This window comes from Sus scrofa, chromosome 1, assembly GCF_000003025.6.
Source record: "Sus scrofa isolate TJ Tabasco breed Duroc chromosome 1, Sscrofa11.1, whole genome shotgun sequence".
Classification (NCBI taxonomy): domain Eukaryota; kingdom Metazoa; phylum Chordata; class Mammalia; order Artiodactyla; family Suidae; genus Sus; species Sus scrofa.
The window spans coordinates 56,056,410-56,078,311 of NC_010443.5; the positions used below are offsets into that span (position 1 = coordinate 56,056,410).

Genomic DNA, 21,902 nt, shown 5'->3' on the forward strand with positions numbered 1-21,902 from the left:
TAACCAAGAAATCTCCCCAGATTCCAATATTCCAGAATTTACATTTTAAACTCTGCCTACATATTTGGCTAAGTTGCTTCCATACCAGCTGGATAAAGGCCTTTCATACATCAATAAAGTATGTATGTCTACTTAGTCTTAAACTATTTAAATCTAGCCATCTCGTACCAAACTAAAAAGTGACATTTTATTCCAAGTACGTGTAATCTGACATTGTGCTGCCAACGAAATTTACTGACCCATTAAATAAGGTCAAATAAAGCTTCACTAACATTATCAGTTGCACATTCCAGTTTTAATCATGCATCCTTCATATTGGCTTATGAAGCATAGATTAAATTTGCAGCAGATCAGAGCAAAATATGTAGTTATTTTCATGACAATCTACACTAAAAATGGTTGTGGCACACATCCTGTTTCAAAATCCTTAAAACTCTTATCACCCTTTTACTATTCAGTTAATCCTTGAGCAAAGTGAGGGTTTGGGGTGCAGATTCTTCCCACAATAAAAAAATCTACATAGCTTGTAGCTGGCCCCTGCATCCAAGGTACAGCTCCCTCCACATCCTAGGTTCCACAGCCTTGGATTTAACCAACATTGGCTCATGTAGTACTATAGCATTTACTATTGAAAAAAATTTCACATAAGTGGACCTGTCAGTTCAAACTCACAGTGTTCAAGAGTAAACTGCAAAATATTGCTAAGACCTTCTTGTACCATACTAGGTTAGGTCAAAGTCAGCATTAGCAAATTTATGACTAATGGTATTTTCATTCCCAAATCTAGTAAAAACCATCAAGGTTGCTAATAAAAATTCTCCATAAGAGGCAAATTATCAATGAGCCAGCACTTACTCCTTTGAAATATGAAAAATATATACAAACAAAAGCCTAGGTAAATGTGAAAAGGCCTGGCCTGAGGCAGTAAAATCTGGTTACTCATTTTAGCTGCCTATGATTACCTTAAAGAGCCTGGACCACAATGAATAGTCAACAATATGAACAGGAAAAAGCAGCTGATGGGATGAAAAAAAAAAAAAAACAGTTGATGATGGTAAGAGAAACGGCATCAAAGCAGAACTGAAAGGGAGTTCCCACTGTGGCTCAGTGGTAATGAACCTGGCTAGTATCCATCATGCATGTTCGATCCCTGGCCCCACTCAGTGGGTTAAGGATCTGGTGTTGCCATAAACCATTAAGACCTAAAACAAACTGTTTCATCAAATTAAAAAAAAAAAACAAAAAAAACCAAAAAAACAAATCTAGAAGCTCTGAACTACATACCACATCTACTTTATAAATTAAAACACACAATTTAGAGTTGCTATGGAGGAGTTCCCACTGTGGCACAGTGGATTAAGAATTTGACCGCAGTGGCTCGGGTTGCTGCAGAAGGCGCCTGCGTTCAATCCTCAGCCTGGCACAGTGGGTTAAAGGATCCAGTGTTGCCACAGCTGTGCCTGGAATTCAATCCCTGGCCTCGGAACTTCCTTATGCCACAGGAGTAATCACAAAATACTTACAATAATTTTTTAAAAAGAGTTGGTATGGAGGAAGTTTCCATTGTGGCCCAGCAGATACGAACCCAACTAGTATCCATGAGGATGCAGGTTTGATACCTGACCTCTAACAGTGGGTTAAGGATCTGGTGTTGCCGTGAGCTGTGGTGTAGGTCGCAGGGGCGGCTTGTATCTGGTGTTGCTGTGGCGCAGGCCAGCAGCTATAGCTCTGATTCCATGGGAACATCCATATGCTGTGGCATGGCCCTAAAAAGCAAAAAAAAAAAAAAAAAAAAAGGGGGGGGGAGTTGCTATGGAGACCCCCACCTTTTTAATTCAACTATTCTCACAGATCATCTGATCAGAAACTAAAACAGTTGTTACGGACTCCTTGAGGGAACCTTAAGTACAATGTTCTTACCAGTCAAGAGCTTTCTAATTAAGAATGAGCTGAATGCTACTTTAAGTTTACTTTAAAATTATTGTTATGTCAAAGGAACCTGGAACCAAATGTTAACACAAGATTGTATAAGTTATAGCTACAGTTTTACCTTCTGTTTAGATTAGCATGAATCCTAATAAGCATAATACAGCTGCACACAAAACACTAAGGTACTGGCTACATTATTTTTTAATGGCTGTGCCAGCAGCATATGAAGTTCCTAGGCCAGGGATTGAATCTGAGTCACAGCTGTGATCTACACCACAGCTGCAGCAATGCCACATCCTAAACCCACAGTGGTTGGCTGAGGATTGAACCCATACATCCCTAGTGACCCTAGCAGTTGCAGCTAGATTTTTAACCCACTGCACCACAGCAGGAGTCCCCTTGGCAACAGTACTTTAAATGATTCATTTATCTCCTAACAAGAAGAAGAATATATATAATTACTATAGGTCATAGAGTTCCCTTCATGGTGCATCGGAAACAAATTCGACTAGGAACCATGAGGTTGCCGGTTCAATCCCTGGCCTAGATCAGTGGGTTAAGGATCCGGCGTTGCCGTGAGCTGTGGTGTGGGTCGCAGACGAGGCTCAGATCCCCAGTTGCTGTAGCTCTGGCATCAGCTGGCGCCTGTAGCTTCGATTAGACCCCTAGCCTGGGAACCCCCATATGTCATGGGTGCGGCCCTAAAAAGCAAAAATAATAATAATAATAATAATTACTATAGGTGAAATTTCATTATTTCACTGGTACTATAATAGCCAGTGATTACTTATTTGAAATAAATGGTTCAATTTGTTAAACTCTTCAGGTCTAAGTATAAATGACAATTTAACTGTACAATGGGAGTTACTACTTCAAGGATTCCAACAATGCTCAATCAGCAGGTGGCTCCTCTCTACTATTTTATATTACACTAGATACTAAAGGGACATATGATAACTATACTGCTTTTGTTGTTTACCATCTCCAAGTATCTTCTCAAATAGCTTACAGCTAGGAAAAGAGTAATGAGAACAAAAAAAGCCATCAGTGGTGGAGAAAAGGAAAATCAAACCATCCAAAATCCAGTACTCAAATACGCAAGCTATAGAAAATATTTAGTACTAAGGTAAGATTCGGCTTCTATTCCAATTAACCATGGGCCATCAAAACAAGGTAAGTTTGGACAGAAAGAGAGGAGACTCCTCGAGGAGGACTGCAGAGCAGCACAATCAAGCTAAAGAACAAACCCATCTCTTTCAACAACTTATTAAGGCACCCAAAACACACATACACACATAAATACTGAGATATGGCCTACCTGGAAGCCAGAGGTTGCAAACTGATCATTCATGGGCTAAGTGGAACCCAAAGACATGTATGGCCTGAATATTTTCTTTTTAAAAACAAGTGTGAATTTGTGGCCAACATTTAAAAGTTGACTAATTTTATTTTTTTTTGTCTTTTTTGCCTTTTCTAGGGGTGCTCCCAAGGCACATGGAGGTTCCCAGGCTAGGGGTCTAATCAGAGCTATTGGTGCCGGCTTACCAGAACCACAGCAATGTGGGATCCGAGCTGCGTCTGCAACCTACACCACAGCTCATAGCAACACCAGATCCTCAACCCACTGAGCGAGGCCAGGGATCGAACCCGAAACCTTGTGGTTCCTTGTCAGATTCGTTAACCACTGCACCACAATGGGAACTCCAAAAGTTGACTAATTTCACATTTATAAGTCAGATTTCTGGCTACTGTTGGGGAGGAATGGTGAGGGAAGAATTGGACTGAGTAGCAAAATTCTGCTTTAGAAAGTGGCAGCTGTTTGGGGGGGGAGGGCTTAAGTAATCGAGTGTTTCTTAAACTTTCATGCACACACAAATCAACTGGGGGTTTTGTTAAAATGTAGACTATGAGTGATGGAGCCTGAGATTAAGTATTTCTAATGAGTTTCCAGGTGATGCTGCAGGTCAGGAGCAAGACTGCAATTCACAAGTCCACCCCCTAGTTTACTTCATTTTTATTACCTGCCTAGAACTACGGCCATTTAAGTTTCTGTTCCTTGCTTAAAACAGTTAACTCCCCTACCGTGGCAAATAAAAAGAAAAGTGGTTGATTTATTTATTACTGGACATGCCAGAAAATGAAGAGAAGGAAACCATTAACAGTAGAGATTATTACAAGAACAAAAATATTAAAGGTGATCTAATTCATCTTGCCACTCTTATCTACATGGCTTCTGTAGCTCTCCCTAGCAGAAAAATATTCTGTAAATCCATTTAAACTTGATTGGACATACACAGATTCATTACATGATATTAACATACATATAACTAATTCATTTATATGGGTTTTATGTTCATTATGTGATTGGTAGAAAAAAAAATGCACCTGCTTTTCAATTTCATCTGCTTTAAAAGAGTAAGGAGTTCCTACTATGGCTCAGCAGTAAGGAACCAGGCTAGTATCCATGAAGATATGGGCTGATCCCCGGCCTCGCTCAGTGGGTTACAAATCTGGTGTCATCATGAGCTATGGTGTAGGTCACAGACACTGCTCAGATCCCAAGTTGCTGTGACGTAGTGGGATCTGGTGTAGGCCAGCAGCTGGAACTCTGATTCAACCTCTAGCCTGGGAACTTCCATATGCTGTGGGTGCAGCCCTAAAAAGACAAAAAAAAAAAAAAAAAAAAAAAAAAACAAGACTTTCTCTTACCAGAGGGCACTGACTGGAAATCTACAGATATCTTCTGTTTATCCTACATATTTTCTAAAGTAGTTGTTAATACTTAAAAGTCAACAGATTTCATGAAAATTATGACTTCTCTGGGGAAGAAAGGCTACTGGGAAGATATGACAATAAAAAGTCCAAATTTCCCACGGCCAGAACTTAAAGGAATAGTCTGAACTAAAGATATACATTAGAAAGTCACTTGTAAGTGGCTATAAAGCCAGGAGCATGCATGTGATCACTTAAGAAGCTATTAAGCTAGATAGGAATGGAGGTGACCCTAGAACTAAAGAACTCCTAGGTTTAAGGGTTAGATGAAGACAAAGAGCAGCTGGGGAAGTAGAGGAAAACTGCGGTCACAGAGGGTCAAAAAAAAAAAAAAAAAAAGTATTTCAAAAAGAAAGGAGCATCAGCAGGGTGAATGATGTAACAAAGGTCAGACAAAATGAGGATCGACTGTGTGCCACAGAAGCCACTGGTGTCTGGACAAAAGCTGTCTGAGGTACAAACACATTAGGACTAAGTTAAAAACCAAAGAAATGGAAGCAAGCAAACTATCTGAAAACTTTGAATTTGGTTTTGAAGTGGAGGAATCTGGATGACTGCTATAGAAAAGTGAGCATGCTTTACTTCATAATGGGAGCCTTGACAATATTTAAAGCCAAAAGCAAAGATCTGATTGAGAGAGAAAAATAATCAGAGGATAAGGAGAGAGAGAAGTGGGGTCCTTCCCTCACTGTGTGCTTTCATCCTCTGAATTAATCTTCCCAATGATATCTAAAAAGAATACGACAGGCACCAAGTTTTGGTAGTGCTGGCACTGGGAAAAATGAAGGTGGTGCCATTTGATGGCCTCTATTGTTTTCTGCGAAGTTGAAAGGCAAGTTATTCACTGAAAAATGGCAGGATTGCTGGACTGTGTAAAAAGCCCCATTTGAGGTTGCCCTATTGTAACCATCTCTAGCACTGAGGAACAGGAAACGCTCTTAATTCTCATAATATCCCTGGAGACAGATACTACCATCATTGTGTGTATACTTTTACAGATGAGGAAAATGAGGCTTTGTTTCATGTCTTCTAAAAGGTTATACAGCTGGAACAAGACAAATCCAAGCCTGATCTCAGGCCCTAAGCTCTTAATATCTACTACCCTCTCCGGTGTTGTATTACTTACACCTGGCCAATATTCCACAGGTACTAATATTTTTAAATCAGCATGTCAGAACAGAGGGCTCAGAGTTCCCGTCATAGCACAGTGGAAACGAACCCAACTAGGAGCCATGAGTTGCGGGTTCGATCCCTGGCCTCCCTCAGTGGGTTAAGGATCCGGTGTTGCCATGAGCTATGGTGTAGGTCACAGATGCCGTAGGATCTGATGTTGCTGTAGCTATGTAGGCCAGCAGCTGTAGCTCCAATTCAACCCCTAGCCTGGGAACCTCCATATGCTGTGGGTGTGGCCCTAAAAAGCAAAAAAAATAAAAATAAAAAAAAAAAATAAAGGGCTCCACTGCTATGTATAAATACTTCACACACTGGAACATCAAACTCTATGACTGTTAAGAAAGTAATAACCAAAACAGAGCAAAACTCTCACTTTACCTTGAGCCCTGAAACTGCAACCACTGGCTACAAGAGAATAATTACAAGAAATTTTCATGTTATAATATTGAGATGTTTATCTAGGAGCTGCTTCAGCATCTCTAAACTGCCCCCTTTTGGATGGGTATTTATAACTACCAGAATGCTTTACTGATGTTTCCAAAGTTAGGAATTATTCTAAATTGGTAGGTCAGCATTACAACACAGGACTGATTACAAGGCCAGCTCTGATAATGTACTATATTTCGCCTTGGGCCATGGACCAGGTTCCCTGAGTCTGTCACTATCTCCTAAAACTTCCTATACTTTTAACCAATTATACTGCTTTGAGAAGTTTTTCTTTCAGAGAATTCTATGTCAGCATTAGGAACAAGGCAATCTTCTGTAACAAAAGGCAAAGTTCAAGGAAAGTAATGTCTAAAAAGTTAGCTTTCTGCAATCTTTCAAATTCCACTCCACATTCTATTCTTCAAATGCTATCAGTTCAATGATACTATCTTTTTTTTTTTAAGGAAAAAAAAAAAAGAAAATCAACTTTTCCAGGCCGCTCCCTAAATGTGATTTTTGGAGGGAGTTTTCCAAGAATTAACATTAATGGAAATGAAATTAAATGCTAAAACAAAGTCAGAATGTACATCAAAGACATAATAATCTCAGAAACAGTATTAAAAGTGTGATTTGATCAGTAAACCAATTTCAATGCTTAAGCTGCCCAAAATGAAAATAACGTGAATGTGGATAGTAAACAGTCCATAAGGAATTAAAATTGGTATATTGGTCAAGTTTACAGTATTTTGATTCAAATTCAGCTAGCTTTATCCAGTATCAGCAATAGCAGCTCTATTAGTTCCTCAAGAGACTGTCTTTTCTTTGCCTAACCTGCACACAATCTGGAACTCAAATGGGGTCGTAAAAGCTTGAAGTGACTTCTAGAGTAGGTATTTAGACTTTTTAGCAATGCTGAGAAAAGGAATTCCCGCTGTGGCAGTGTGGGTTAAAAATCCAACTGTAGCAGTTCACGTGGATTCGATCCCTGGAGAATCCAGCATCACCACAGCTGCAGCTTGGATTCAATTCAATCCCTGGCCCAGAATTTCTGTATGTCAAGGGTGCAACCATTATTTAAATTAAAAAAAAAAAACTGCTGAAAAAAAACCCAGGTACATGAATAGACAATAAAAATTAAGTCAAACTCAAAAGTTTTATTAATGGAAAAAATCACATTTTATAAAGTCAAAATATTGTAAAACATTTACATTTCAGAATGATCTGCCTATGACATTTTCTTAAGCGGGCGAACCCGCAGCACACTGACGTTCCCAGGCCAGGGACTAAATCTGAGCCACAGCTGAGGCAATAGCCAAATCCTTAACCCACTATGCCAGAAGAGGATGGAACCTGTGCCTCCACAACAACCTGAGCCACTGCAGCTGGATTCTTAACACACTGCGACACAGCGGGGGAATTCCTGCTTATGACATTCCTAATAGACAAAAATTAATGACTTCTGATTTTTCCAGGGAGGAAGAAAGTAAAGTTATCCTCCAAGGTTAACTAGAAGCATACTGTGGGCTGTTTTTCTAGTGCTAGAAGAACAAAAACCACTATTACTATCCAAAAAAAATCTATCATCGGAACAGAGATTACACAATCTGGCATAATGAAAAAATCTGGTCAAAAGCTGACAACTTGATATACAAAAGAATTTTAATTTACCTGCAAGAAGATTCTCTCCCTGCTTAATACAGCTACAGTATCTCATCACACAAAAAAATCTGTTGTAATTTAATTCAATTCCTTTAGAAAGACCAGAACTTCCTATTACAAAATATTTTCTCTTAAAAATCATGAAAAATCTTTTAAAATGTGATTCTGAAAATGGTAAAATCCTTGTAAATGGGGCTGTATCTAATATTGTAATGCACATACCTTGTTTATCATCACCGTCCAGAAAGTGAAAGGCTACTGAGAAGTATACTACAAGCACCTTAAAAAAAAGTATTGTTCAAAGTCTTAAATAAATCTTGTGTTTCTTGTTCCTGCTCATTTGAGTCACATATCGTGGCTTTATTGTTACAAAATAGTCTAAAAAGAAAAACTGGTAAGGAGGAACAGAACTGAAATTATATATATTTTTTTCCTTAAACTTCCAAGTTTCTAAGAACCTTGGGAGATGCCAAAACTTGATTAACTCAACATACATTCAATAAATGTTTTACAACTTTACTTATGGTAAGACATCAACTAAGAGGGTAAATATGGCAGATTAAGAACATCTTTGGGCTCATTTTCAACTTTAAAAGTCTCATATGATTCACCCACTGCCTCAAAATCCAGGGGGCATTCCTTTTAACTAACAGTCTTTGCTACAAGACTGCCACTGATGGATCTTATTTCTCAGGTGTGTTTACACATTTGCGAAACATGAATTCTAGAATCCTTATTCTCAGCAGTAAAATTGAAAATGAATCTCTTAAACTAAATTCATCTGTGAAGACCTCTTTACCATCTACAAATGCCAGTCTGGTTCACACAGGCTTGAACAAGTACTCTACCTTTCCTACTTACCTGAAAGTAGGTAGTCTTCTCAAAGGCAAGAAATTAACTGGTTTCACATGTGCATAAAGAACATTCTTTGAGTCAATAGTACTAGTGTACAGTACAGTGTTAATGCAAAGAGCACAATAAATTGCTGGTTCAGTTATAGATACTTGAAAAGACCCAATCCCGATGCCATTTATTATCTAGTTTCATGAACCAACTATCCAAGAGGTTGAAACTTAACCTACGGAATCATTATGCATTCTAAGTGGAAGGAGAATCAGAAGTTTCTTTTCAAAGAGAAAAATTCTCAAAACTGGGCATTTCAGTGAAATCCATTATTCTCAACCTTTCAAAACAAAAGCGTTTCTATCACTGTCTTCCTGGGTCTATCTAAACACTTAGCTAAGACCCAGCTGAGTAATACACAGTATATTCTTTTTCCTATAATGCCATTCAAGAACTGAAGAAATTTATTATTCTCCTTTACATCTCAAAGTATGTCTCTGTGGCAATCACAGTAGCTAGGAGCATTTCCATCTAAACAAAAGCTAACAAACCTCTCCTCTGATCTAGCCATATTGTTTCTGTATATAAGATAGGCTCTCATTTTTCTACTTTCAAAACAAAATAGCTCAATAATGAATACAACTGCATTCTCTTTTAATGGCTATAAACTTATATGATTCTTAAATGCATAATTCATAAAACTATGAAATAACTACTGCTACATATGCACTCCTAAATAAAATATCAGGTTTAAAATCCAAAGTACAAAGACCATTAAAAACAGTTTATTTGCCAAGCCTACTGAGAAACTACAACAGCTGTCTAAATAACCACAAAATATTAAAAACACTTCTGGCTCAATATAAATGACATCTGAAATGAAATGTTGCCTCCTCCAACAGACATCTCATTTGTTTGCCTAGAACCATTTATACTTCATTTAAGCCAGCTGGTGTCTCCATTTGCAGGCATGCATCAATGTCTACAGAACAATCTAAGTTCCTGTAAACCCTTCCCCATTCACAAGCGGCAATTTCCATTCTTAATGGCAAGTTTCCAGCAAATACAATGAGTTTTTACAAAGGAATTTAACTCTTTTAACTCAATTCTTAGGGCAGACTAGAGCAACAGCAACAAGTCAAAAGATGTGTATATAAGTGCCTAACAAATTCACAAGCAGGTTGTGTCCATGCAAGGATCTCTTCAAACAACCATTCATTCATTCACTACACAATTATGAAAAACAATTGTGTTGGACTTGACTGAGTCTTTTGACTAACTGATGAAGCCAGTAGAGGTATTCATTTTCCCAACCACAGCCAATGGTTTTTCTCCCCCCACACCTCCAGTTATTATTCACTTTCCTTTTCCACATCCAGGGGTTATAACAAACCTCTGGGGTGCTGACACCCTAGACCAGGGGTGGGCAAACTTTCTGAAAAGGACCAAACAGTAAATATTTGAGCTTTGGGAAAACACAGTCTCTGTCACAATTAATCAACTACTGTTGTAATCTGAAAGGGACAGGGACAATACTTTAAAAACAAAAAAACTGAGCATGACTGTGTTCCAGTAAAACTTTACTTGCTAATTCTTTCCTTTTGCCTGGTATTAAGATGCAATAATTTGAAAAATATTCGTTTAAATAGTAGTCATCAAGTCAAACTTTCTGCAATGACTTAAAAGACCCCCCCCCAAAAAAAACCCCTAGGGTTTAAAACACCTGTCCAACCAAGTTCCTGAAAATACTAGTAAAGCTGCAATATGACTTCAGCTACACATCTGAAGACACTATATATCCAGAGAAAAACAATGATAAAATGATAAATTACACATACTTTGAAAGAAAATTCACTTCAGTAGTCTAGTTCTAAATTGTTTAAATATTTGAACTCACAGAAATGAAAACAAAGAGCTTTCACAGAATCCCAGTCAATCCCAATCCCAGCTACCTATTTCTGCTGAAGATACTTGGGTAGTCACTACTGTAAAGTTTAAGAATTACCACTTTTAAAACCGGAATCTAAAAATTAAGATACCTGGTAAAATTATTTCCAAGTTTCATGACATGAAAACTGGAAAGCTCTTTGACACCTGCACAACACTGCAGCTCCCATTATGACACCGTTATTACAAAAACCATACAAGAGCAAGCCTCAAACTGGCCACATAAACACAAGGCTAAATTAACACATACAATGTCATTCAAAATTAGTTTAAAAAGCAAATCCGCAACCTTAGCAATTTTAACCGCTTTTCTCAACTTTTCATGTTAATGTTCAAATCAGTTGAAATAACTAAAAATTTTTTTTCTTAGTCTCAAAAAAATCAATCAGGATGTGATTTGAGAGTTCAGGATACGACCAAACTTCGAGTAGATGTCAAAAAACTTCTTTTTTGAAGAACAGAAGACATAACAATATTTTGGAAAATGTGAATCTGAATCAGCAAGCTTAAACAATTCCAGTAATTCCAGTTACTTTACTATTTATATTTAGTCCACTTAATGTACGATACTGCAGAGCCAAGTGTATCAGCCAACACTACAAATCTATCAGTGAAGACAAATTTGCAAAGGCTCACAAAATTGTGAATTAATTCCCTTTAAAGTGAAGACCAATATTGCCCCTAGCTGACTTACCTTATATGCACAAGACTATTTTAGCACTGAGATATACTTTTAACTCTCAAACCTAACACTATATTAATTGACTCCCCTCAAATGAAATTCACTGCTGGTTAGCTAGAGCTATTTTTAAGTGGCCTTTTAGTTAAGATTCCACCGTATCATTTCAATTTTCAATGATACCATTTCACTAAAAAGACAAACTCTAAAAATAACGTTAATCATCAGGAGCTCATTCTTGACACTGTTTCAATAGTTTAAAAAAAAAAAAAATACCCTAGGCATTTGAGGAAGGATATTTTAAAATCTGACCTGAAAAAACAAAACTAAGTCAATTCCAAATGGAAGTTACCAAACAGAGGTAAATACTGAAGATTTTTTTAAGCCAACCAAAAAGAAACAAGTAAATCAAGCTATGAAAAGGCTTTGTCTACAGATCATATTATTACCAAAGGCTCACACATGAAACCTTTGCGTGCTACACACAAAGGAAACATTTACACTACCAGTCCACAAAAGCTATCCTATCCCTTGTGTGCCAGGGGCGCATGAGGATTTTCAAAGTACAGAAAAAACTGGACATACACATGCAGTACAAAGCAGCCAAGAGGTATTTCCCCGTGGTCACTTTCAGGAAATGCTTCAAGATGAAAAGCAAAAATAGTCTTAAGTCCCTCGGAATCTTGAGTTTATTTCTTTACTAGTCTCAAGGCCTAGGTTTTTTTCTTCCAACTACTCTTCTGGGCAGAAATAAAGCACTTCCAACTAAAAGCACCTACTCAACCCCGATTTTCAATACAATTTGCTTTTCATTAAAAGTTCAAGTTTCTCAAGGTCTAGACGTATAGTTTGATCATATTACAGTACTCGGGAAGAGCATTTTCTTTGTTGTTGACCCTGCTAGGGAAACAGGTCTTGACTCAGCCAAAGTGGCGTTCTTGTGGGTGATTAATGACAGGCCTAGATCTCGCCCCAGTGACATTCCTCCCCACCCCCCACCCCCTCGGTACTAAAATCAGCCATGTCTGAACCGGAGGAGGGGCTGCTGCCTCTCCTCAAACCACCCAGTCCCAGAGTTAATAGGTGCAACCAATCGATTCAGGAAGACAGCCATTGAGATTGGGGCGAAATGTGTGACCCTTCTCCTGCCTGTATTTCCGTGTAGCACCCTCTCTGATCATTTCCGCTGGGGCTCTCCAGACTACGGAAACGTTCGATTCCAGTCATTCAGACCCAAGAAAAAGATCTTCCTCTTCCCCACAATACCCGACAAGGAATGGCCCCTACCCACCCCCACCCTGACCTCCCCCCCTTGACATCAGGCCGTTTCTATTGTGTCTCTAAGACCGGAGGAGATTAAAAGAAACGTGGTCGCCCGAGGACTCTGCTAAGAACGGGGAGCAGTCCAGCACCCCCAGCCTCGTGGCCGCATCCCGCGCCCCAGGACCCTGTCCTCTCTTCTCCCCCGCACCCCACCCCCCGAACCGGCGGCCGCAGAGCCGAGTCCCACCTGTGGTGAGGCGGGAGGAGACGTCGCCGAAGGGAGACGGCTCCATTCGGAGATACTTCTGCGGCGAGGCGGCGGCGGCCGAAAAGGAGGCGGCTGTGGCCGCGGCCGCCGACGACGGGGAGGCGGCAGCCGAGGTGGGCGCCGACAATGGCGCACATCGCCTCCGCTTTGGGGACGCTGGGCTCAGCAGCGGGTCGAAATCCAGAGTCCTTTTCAGAGTAGCTCCGCACGCCATGGCCGGGCCGCCGGGGAGCCGGGCTTGGGTGGGGTAGAGGAGGGGTACGGGAGGGGAGGGCAAGGGAAGGGGGGAGAGCGAGGCCCCGAAGAGCCTAACCGACCGGCTCTAGAGCGGAGAGGCGGATGGCGGAGCGCCGACGAGGGGAGCAGAGCCGCCGCCGCCGCCGCCTCAGCGGCAGGGGCAGTGGCCCAGGCCGGCCGGGGCGAGAACGGGAGGGGCGGTGGCAGCAGCTCACGCCGGCCGCGTCAGGGGGGCTCTTCCGCCTCCTCAGGCGCGGCTCCCCCGGGAGAGGCTCCAGCCGCCCCCGCCGTCCGTTCGGGCTTTGCGCCGCGCCCGAGGCGCTCCTGCGCTGAGACCGGTTCCTTCAGAAGTCGATACCAGCCCCGTGAGGTGTGAGGCTGGGACACGGCTCCTAAGACCCCCGCCCCCCGTCGAGACAGGGTCAGAAGCTAGAGAGCGGCGGTCGATGCGGCAGGATTGTGAGGTGGCGGCGGCGGCAGGAGCTCAGGCGAACACGTCCAGCCGCTAACCCCTCCACTGTACGACTCTTCCACCCGCCGCCGGCCCCAATATGGCGTCAATAACAACGCCGCCGATTCAAATCCTGCGGCCTCAAGGCGCGTGCGCATAGAGGGTGGGCGACCCAAATGTGCATTCTGGGATTTGTAGTTTTTCACTCTACGGAAGAATCGGCGTGAGAAGCGGTTAGGGAGGAGTCACGGAAACTACGACTCCCGTCATTCAAGGCGCACGATTCCGAGTTCCGGATCGGAATTTAAATCCCCCTACACAGCTTGAATGTAAAAGGAACTGAGCGAAAGAGAAAAAAAGAAAAGGCTCAGAGAGAGTGGGAAAAAAGGAAAGCCAACCAGTGGGGAAAGCAGGCTTTAAAAACAACAACAACAACAGCAACAACAAAACCACCTTTAAATTTCAGGACATAGTTGTCCTGGTACCGCTCCTACAGTGATTGAACAACCGAGAAAGAGAAAGCTAATCCCACCTAACAACTCAAGACAGATTAGTTTTGATAATAAGAGTGGCCAAGACACAACCTGTCACATGGAGGGGCTAGGAAATAATAAGATTATGGAACCTATTTAGGACTGCAAGAGAACAACAGTAATAGTATCAGGTTACGGGAACCTTGATTGTACTCGATGCTTTGCCCTTCCCAGGTAGCTGCTTGCATCCACTTATTAAATTCCGCTTTACCCTTTAAATGAAAAGGGTTTGAACGACACGCAGATGTAAATTGTTTTGCCTTGGATAAAAAGCTAGTGACATCAGAAATTGTACTGTCTCTGTTGAATACTGGTGTATATCTTAACGAATGGTAAAAATTAAAAGACAATGAAATGTCTAGGGAGTAGACCCATTTGGGACCCATTTTGTAAGAAGAAAAAAAAAATTTCCTAGAAGTTATATTTCTAATCAGGTACCTAAAATAGAAATCAAATAAAGCATTAATTATAAAATGATTTATGTGAAAAACTGTCATCAGTCCTTTGCCTATGGAAGCTATCACCAATCCAATACAAAACTAGTTATCTACGTGAATGCTATATTATCAAATGATCATAAGTATCAAATACTGGCTTTCAATGCTTTTTTATCCTGTCATTTATTCAGATAAAGATATTTTGTATAATTTTGTCTATTATTCTTTGTACTACTTTTGGACTGTAGTTTAATATATTTATTCTTCTTTTATAGAACTGCTCAACTCCTCAGATCAGCAGTGCCGATCACACTGTCAACAACTGTGATGATTTTAACATATACTATTTCGAAAATATCTTTGGCAAAAGATCAGCATTTAATGAAACAGCAGCTTAACAGTGATACCTAATAGGTAAATTTGTACTAAATTCTAAACACTCCATGAAATCTATGATATTGTGAAAATAACAGACGATACCTATTTTATGTAAGTAAGTATGAAAAGATAGGTTAACCCATGGAAAATAAGAAACAAAGCATTTATGTTCCTGGTAAGTATATTTTGAAATTAAGATTTAACCTTAAATTATGGAAGTTACATTGGAAAAGGAATGTTATAAGTTGAATGGTATCCTCAAAATTTGTATGTTGAAGTCCTAATCCCACGTATCTTAGAATGTGACCATATTTGGAAATAGAGATATTTCAGATGTAATTAGTTAAGAAGAAGTCCTCTTGGAGTAGGGTGACCCCCTAATCCAAAATGACCAGTATCCTCATAAAAAGGGGAAATTTGAACACAGAAGGGCAGAACACCATGTGGACATGAAGGCAGAAATCTAGGCGATGCATCAGCAAGCCAAAGAAAGACAGACTGCCAGTGAACCTGCAGAAGCCAGAGGAGAGGCATGGAACAGAGCCCTCTTCACAGTCCACAGAAGGAACCAACACTGCTGATGTCTTGATCTCAGACATTCTAGTCTCCAGACTATGAGACAATACATTTCTCTTGGTTAAGCCACCCAGTTTGTAGCACTCTGCTACAGCAGCCCTAGGAAACTAATAAAGGGGGTGGTGGTTATTATAGTTACACTGAATTGCCTAGAAAAGGAGGAGAGAGTTGTATATGACGTTGGCAGGAGATATCTGATAAACTCGACATTTTAGTCATAGTAGCTGTCCTTATAATCACCACTACACAGCACATCCTCAAAAGTCTCTCTGCTACGATTAAATAGTGACAGGGCTGGGGCAGCCTCTCCTTCTACCGGTGACTAAGGAGCCTGTTCAGAAGCTTAGAGGAACAAGGGGAACTCGTCCCTACTCACCTCTGTGTCTTGCTCAAGCTCTCTTCCATACATTCTGCCTCACTAGTTTCGGATGCAATGCCAACATTATCTCCTATAGGAAGATTTCCCCTAACATTTCAAGGCTGAATTAGTTTTCTAGATTCATGGAAAAAGAGACACCTATCTGCATCTCTTCATCATTACCCTCACCATATCATAATACTGTAATTCTCTGTTCATGAATCTGCCCCTCCCACCACTGTATTAGCTCCTTGCCAATAGTATGGTACCTTGTACTCTTCAATAGATACCCACAGAATGTTTCTCGAACATTTTGAAATCACCCTGTCCTCCCAGGAGTCCACATTATGACTTGTCCCTTGAGATAGTCACCTATGAAAATATTACAGTTACCCTTTTAGGATAGAAAAAAACTGTGGAAGGGAAAAAAAAACCTAATTATATTTCCTAGGCTAATATTAAAAATAAAAATAATACTTAAAAGGCTATAAGTCTTAACACAGTTTAGAAGTGAATTTTTATGTTGATCAAGAAGAAAAGAGAACTATACTAAACACATTAATAAGTTGAATCAGGCCACATGAATCTAAATATACAGTACAGCCTATGGCTCCAGTGACCTACACAGACCAGAACTACTCTTGTTGTGAAGAAAAGGCCTGCAACAAGTTTTAAAGGTTGAAATATTTAGAATAGTTTTGCAACGATCTAGCAAGTAATTTCTGATTTGCACAATCTCAGAAGTCTCTGAAGAAAATCAAACTGCTTTACTGAGATGCTAGTCTTTCCTTGGTATTAAGACTTTTCGAACACCTCCCCAAATATTCTCCAGGGTCTGATTGCTATGAGTCATTCTTTGACTAAAGCAGGTAAAGGTATAAATCTACGAATTGCTGGATGATAAAAAAAACTCATCATCTTGAGCCTGAAGACTACTTTGTAGCATAAATCATTTTCAAACAATTTTCTGACATAAAATAAAGATAAATGCAAATATGTAAGGTATGGAGAGGTGTTTGCTGACTCTGCATGTTGAGTTTGAGTAATTGTAGGTTGGCATTAGGAACAGTTCTAATTCGGGAGTCACTTCAAATCTACATTCAGAGCAAGCATTGCCTAGGGCAAAAAAAAATTGTTTAATCATTGTGTAAATGAGTGCAGTAGGGAAGGATAGACATTGTAATTCCTTCCGCATAACATCTTGCAGTCTGGCCAGGGTTTCTTCTAAGCACCATATTTGGAATGCTACGTACTATTTTCCATTGTAGATATGATGCTGGCTAATTTTAACTTTGGTTTCATTATTCTGGTTGTGGTCATTATTTTGAGTTGATTGAATGGACCATAGAGTAATCAAAACCATGTATCTGTGAGTGATTTCAAGAGATCACCTCATCTAGTCCCCAGCCTCAAGGCATGGTTACCTGTGAACTACTCAAGCCAAATCATTGTCTGTCTGACTCTTTTCTAAAGATTTTCAGGAACAGCATCCAAAACCTTGTTGTGCAGGCAACTGCAAACTTTCTTATTTCTAGCTTTAACCTCCTCTCTATCCTCTGGTAGATTTCATCTTGTATAGTGCTCTATAAAGAACAGTGCACTCCAGGAAATAAGCCCTATTCACTTATCCTAGGGGACTGAGAGAAACCACGGTATAGTCTCTGGGAAGTCAAGTAAGTTTTTATGAAGTCTTTTTTAAAATAACGTGCATACTTTTCTCAAATATATGCCCTTAAGGACCTGTATCCTTACAGAAACTACTTACCCTTACTCTATAGAATAGTCAATCATGTTTAGGGGTCTTATTTCTCAGCCCAACCAATTAGAAGAATCAAGAAGAGGGAAACGGAACTGAAGATGTTACACACTGACTACAACAGCAATACAGCCATCGGATAGCAAAAAGACTGTAAACAAAAACTGCAAAATTCAAAAAGTCCAGCAGCCCTTGGTGTGGCTGTGGCTGTGGCTGTGGCTGGCAGCTGTAGCTCCGATTAGACCCCTGGCCTGGAAACCTCCATATGCCACAGGTGCAGCCCTCAAAAGTAAAAAAAAAAAAAAAGTGCAACAACCTTGAGCCACTGAAGTGTCAGGACAATCAGCCTGACTGCACCTAAGGCATTACTGTATTATTACAGCACCATATAATACTGGTAGGGTTGCCAGATTTAACAAATAAGAATATAAGATGCCCAGTTAAATTTGGGTTTCAGATAAACGAGAAATAATTTGTTAGTGCAAGTATGTCTCAACTATTTCCTGTGTTTATCTAAAATTCAGATTTTACTAGGTCCCCAGTATTTTATTCTGCAACTCTAAATAAGGCAGTGATTCAAAGTCAATGCAGAACAGTATCCAGTTCAAACTGTCAAACAAACACAGCATTAGAAAACATTTCATTCATATACTCACTCATATATGTAAAAGATAGCCAACAAAGACCTACTGTATAGCACAGGAAACTATATTCAATATTTTGTAATAACCAATAAGGGAAAAAAACTGAAGTATATATATGTATATATGTATATATAACTGAATCACTGTGCTATACAACTAACTTGCTATTGTAAATCAACTGTACTTCAATTTTAAAAAAAAGTTAAAGAAAAAGACATTTCATTGATAGTATTTAAGACTAAGAAAATCAAAACTTTGAGTTGTCTGGAAAGTACATTTATATGAAATACGTTGAGCCATACATGCTGTCTGCACTCACTGCAGAGTGCCAGGCATAAAAAACAAACACAAACAATCAAAACACTTAAGAAACACTGGATGAAGAGTGAAAAGCTTAACCCACTCTCTCCCAGTGGAAAGCCCCTGAAGGTTGTCCCTAGCCCCTCCTGGTCATTTAGAGTTCCTTCACACCTTCTTCTGAAGCTGGCAGTTCTGTTGTCCTGCCTGAGTCCAAGCCTGACTCAGAGTTGGTGTCACTGTCCGTGTCTGGCTCCCGTGCCCTCTTGTGCCTGTTTTCCTGGGCTTCCATGATGCTACTGTGAACCTTCCCTGATGAGGCTTTTCAAGAGACTGACATGATGCCTACACTTGCCCAATACTGGGAGCTTCCTCTGGGAGCTCATTGATAGAAGGGGCAGTCAGGTGTATGGTATGAAGGAAATGAAGAAACAGGCCCGGCTCTTCTTCCTCAGGGGCAGCTTTTCCAATCCTGCTCACATCAATAACAAGAATCACCGGCAGCCGTCCTGGCTTGTATCAAGGCTAGGGCTTCACTGGATGCCCAAGAAATGGCTAGATTTCATCTGGAACTTGCGCCCCAGGGTTAGTTATTCTTTGTGGTCTGATTAGTCCAAGAAATTGTCCGAATGTTAAAAGAGACAGTCAGCACTCTTAACAGGATTCGCCTCCGAGCAGTGGAACACTGAGTGCATCTGTGGGAACACGATGAAGAGGACACCGTGCCCACCCTCAAAGAAACTTTTTTTTTTTTTTTTTTTGGTCTTTTTATGGCCGCACCAGTAGCGTATGGAAGTTCCCAGGCTAGGGGTGGATTCAGAGCTGCAGCTGCCAGCCTACACCACAACCCACAGCAACGCCAGATCTGAGCCACACCTGCGACCCACAGTGCAACTTGTGGAAACACTGAATGAGGCCAGGGATTGAACCCGCATCCTCATGGATGCTAGTCCAGTTCTTAACCTGCTGAGCCACAGTGAGAACTCTGAAGCTTACTTTCTATCCTCTATGATCGTCTGAAGATTCTTTTACAAGAATCCCCTTGATCATAATTATTTGAAAAATGAAACAATTTTCTAGAAAAAATAAGTCATCTCAGTGACTGTCAATCTGAAAACGTAAAACCTGTATATCCCAAAATAGTGCCCAGCACAGAGTAAACCCTTAGTGAGTAATGGCTATTATTACCATGCTGAGGCAAACTCCCAGGTTTCCCCAAGCCAGAAGCAGTGAAAAAAGTAGTGAAAGAATATAGAATACCTTCTTGTCCATTACACTGCACAGAGGCCCATCACAGCTGCTCGGGTCTAGTTTCAGAGACAACCTCTTCCCTTTTCTCCATCCCCTGCTGCTAGGAGGGATCTAGACAACATCTAGGTTTCGAATTGGTGTGGTTGAGTTACAGGGTGTGTCTTAATCTCAGATAGGTGAGTTAAACCTAGGTTGGCAATATTTGGGGGAATAAAAGTATTATTTACAGAGATCCCACCATGGCCCAGGTGTTTTCTCAGTTCACCTTAATAAAAATGCGGAGTAGTAGTGTGGATCCCATTTCACCCTTGCACCTGTGGCTCATGCCTGAGGTCACACAGTCTTAAATGGGTCAGAGTTGGGACAATCAGCCGAGTTTGTAAGATCCCAAAGGTATGTTCTTGCACTCCACCCTGTTGACTTGGGCAGTTAAGAAAACTGGAGCAAAAGAGAGTGATTAATTTCAATTTTACAAAGCATCATCATGGAAATAAGCAACAAATGGTCAGCAAAATCAGCAAAAGTGTTTATTTCTAAGGACAGTATAAGCATAAGAAGACACAAAAGAATGTGTCCTATGACTGTGTCACCGTGTTTTGTTTTCCCCAATGGAATCTGATTCCTGAACACCAAGTTTAAAAGATGATTGACTGTTGTAGTATCACATTTCTGGTCTAAGACAATTGTGAGATCCCAGGGAGTATTATGGAATCCCATGTAGCCCATAGGACTTATTATCCTTGCCTAAGGAGATCTTTCATCACATCTCCAAAACAGCTAGCTACAGATCACTAAAAATCATTCCTAAATTATATTAGTCGCATTTTTACTTCATTCACTAACAAGCAGCTAAATTGAAGTTGCGATTCCTTTAATTCCTCCTGGTTGCTTGCTGCTTAAAATGGGGCCAAGGACCAGAAGCATTGCCATCATCTGGGCTCACACCTGGAGCTACTACTGCATGAAAATCTGCATTTTAATAAGCTCCCCCAGGTGACACATGGGCACATTAAGTTTGAGAAGCTCTGCTCTAGTTCACTTAGCCTCTCCCTGGCAGATATGCTGAAAACATGATGTCACCGTCTTCAGATGTGTGCAAAACCCTCTGTAAGTCCACAGCAATTCTAAGATAACTAAGACATGGACCCTGTGATAGAAAGTAGAATAAAAGAAGGAGGTCCAGGCGATCTGAAAATGCTCACCTGGCTCAATAAGAATTCCTGCATCTAAGTGCCTTTCCACCCTGTGCAAGAGTGGCGTTCAGAATGGCTTGCAGAGGTGACCACATACCTAAGGCTGTGTTTGCTTTTCAAGAGATTATAACTCAGGAAAGTAATAAGTAGAAAATGAAAAGGCACATACATCTCCTGTGCTGCTAACTGTCCCCTCTTTCCTTAGCAAGCATCCCTCTACAGCACTCTGGCAGAGATGTGAGATCACTAAGCTGCTTAGAATCCACTCCCTCAAGCTTTTACTTCGTGGTTTCTATATGTCCATCTCAGTGCTAGCTGCTCCAGTTATGGATGAAAACTACATGGTCCCAGCCCTCACTGAGCTTATAGTTGTGTGTGATCAATTATTACCCAGGTCGGTGAGTGCGAATGAAGACTGGATTGCAGTTTGAAAGGAAGGGACGAATTCTGTCCCAGTTTTCTTTAAATTTTATGACATGGTCTGGGTGTTCCTTTTACGAACTGCTTTAGCACCTGACATGCAAGTGTATGAATAAGAGCTACTTTCTTCAAAAATGGAAATGTTCTTGATAAAAACAAAACAAAACAAACAAACAAGCAAAAAACCTGAAGCATCAGAGTTCTCTTTTGGTGCAGTGGATAAAGGATCCAGCATCATCACTACAGTGGCTTGGATCATTGCTGTGACACTGGTTCAATCCCAGGCTGGGAACTTCCACATGCCAAGGGCTTGGCAAAAAAACTTAGAAAACAAACAAACAAACAACTGCAGGGTCATTTGCCATCCAACCATATTTCTTCTAAAATTATGTAACTCATCATTCCAGCACTG

General features: G+C 40.5%; 1 protein-coding gene across 3 annotated transcripts in view; it reads right to left on the reverse strand.

The window, feature by feature from the left end:
• The window catches only part of AKIRIN2 (akirin 2), a 28,155-nt gene extending 9,222 nt beyond the window's left edge, over window positions 1-18,933 (reverse strand). Inside the window, exon 1 of one of the 3 annotated variants that reach the window (XM_021074638.1) lies at window positions 18,801-18,933. In XM_021074638.1, coding sequence (XP_020930297.1) covers window positions 18,801-18,918 — 118 coding nt within the window. In that variant the 5' untranslated portion in view covers window positions 18,919-18,933. Of the gene's footprint in view, window positions 1-12,938; window positions 13,774-18,800 lie in introns of those variants that run through there. The other 2 variants (XM_021074590.1, NM_001278752.1) reach the window with 2 other exon arrangements.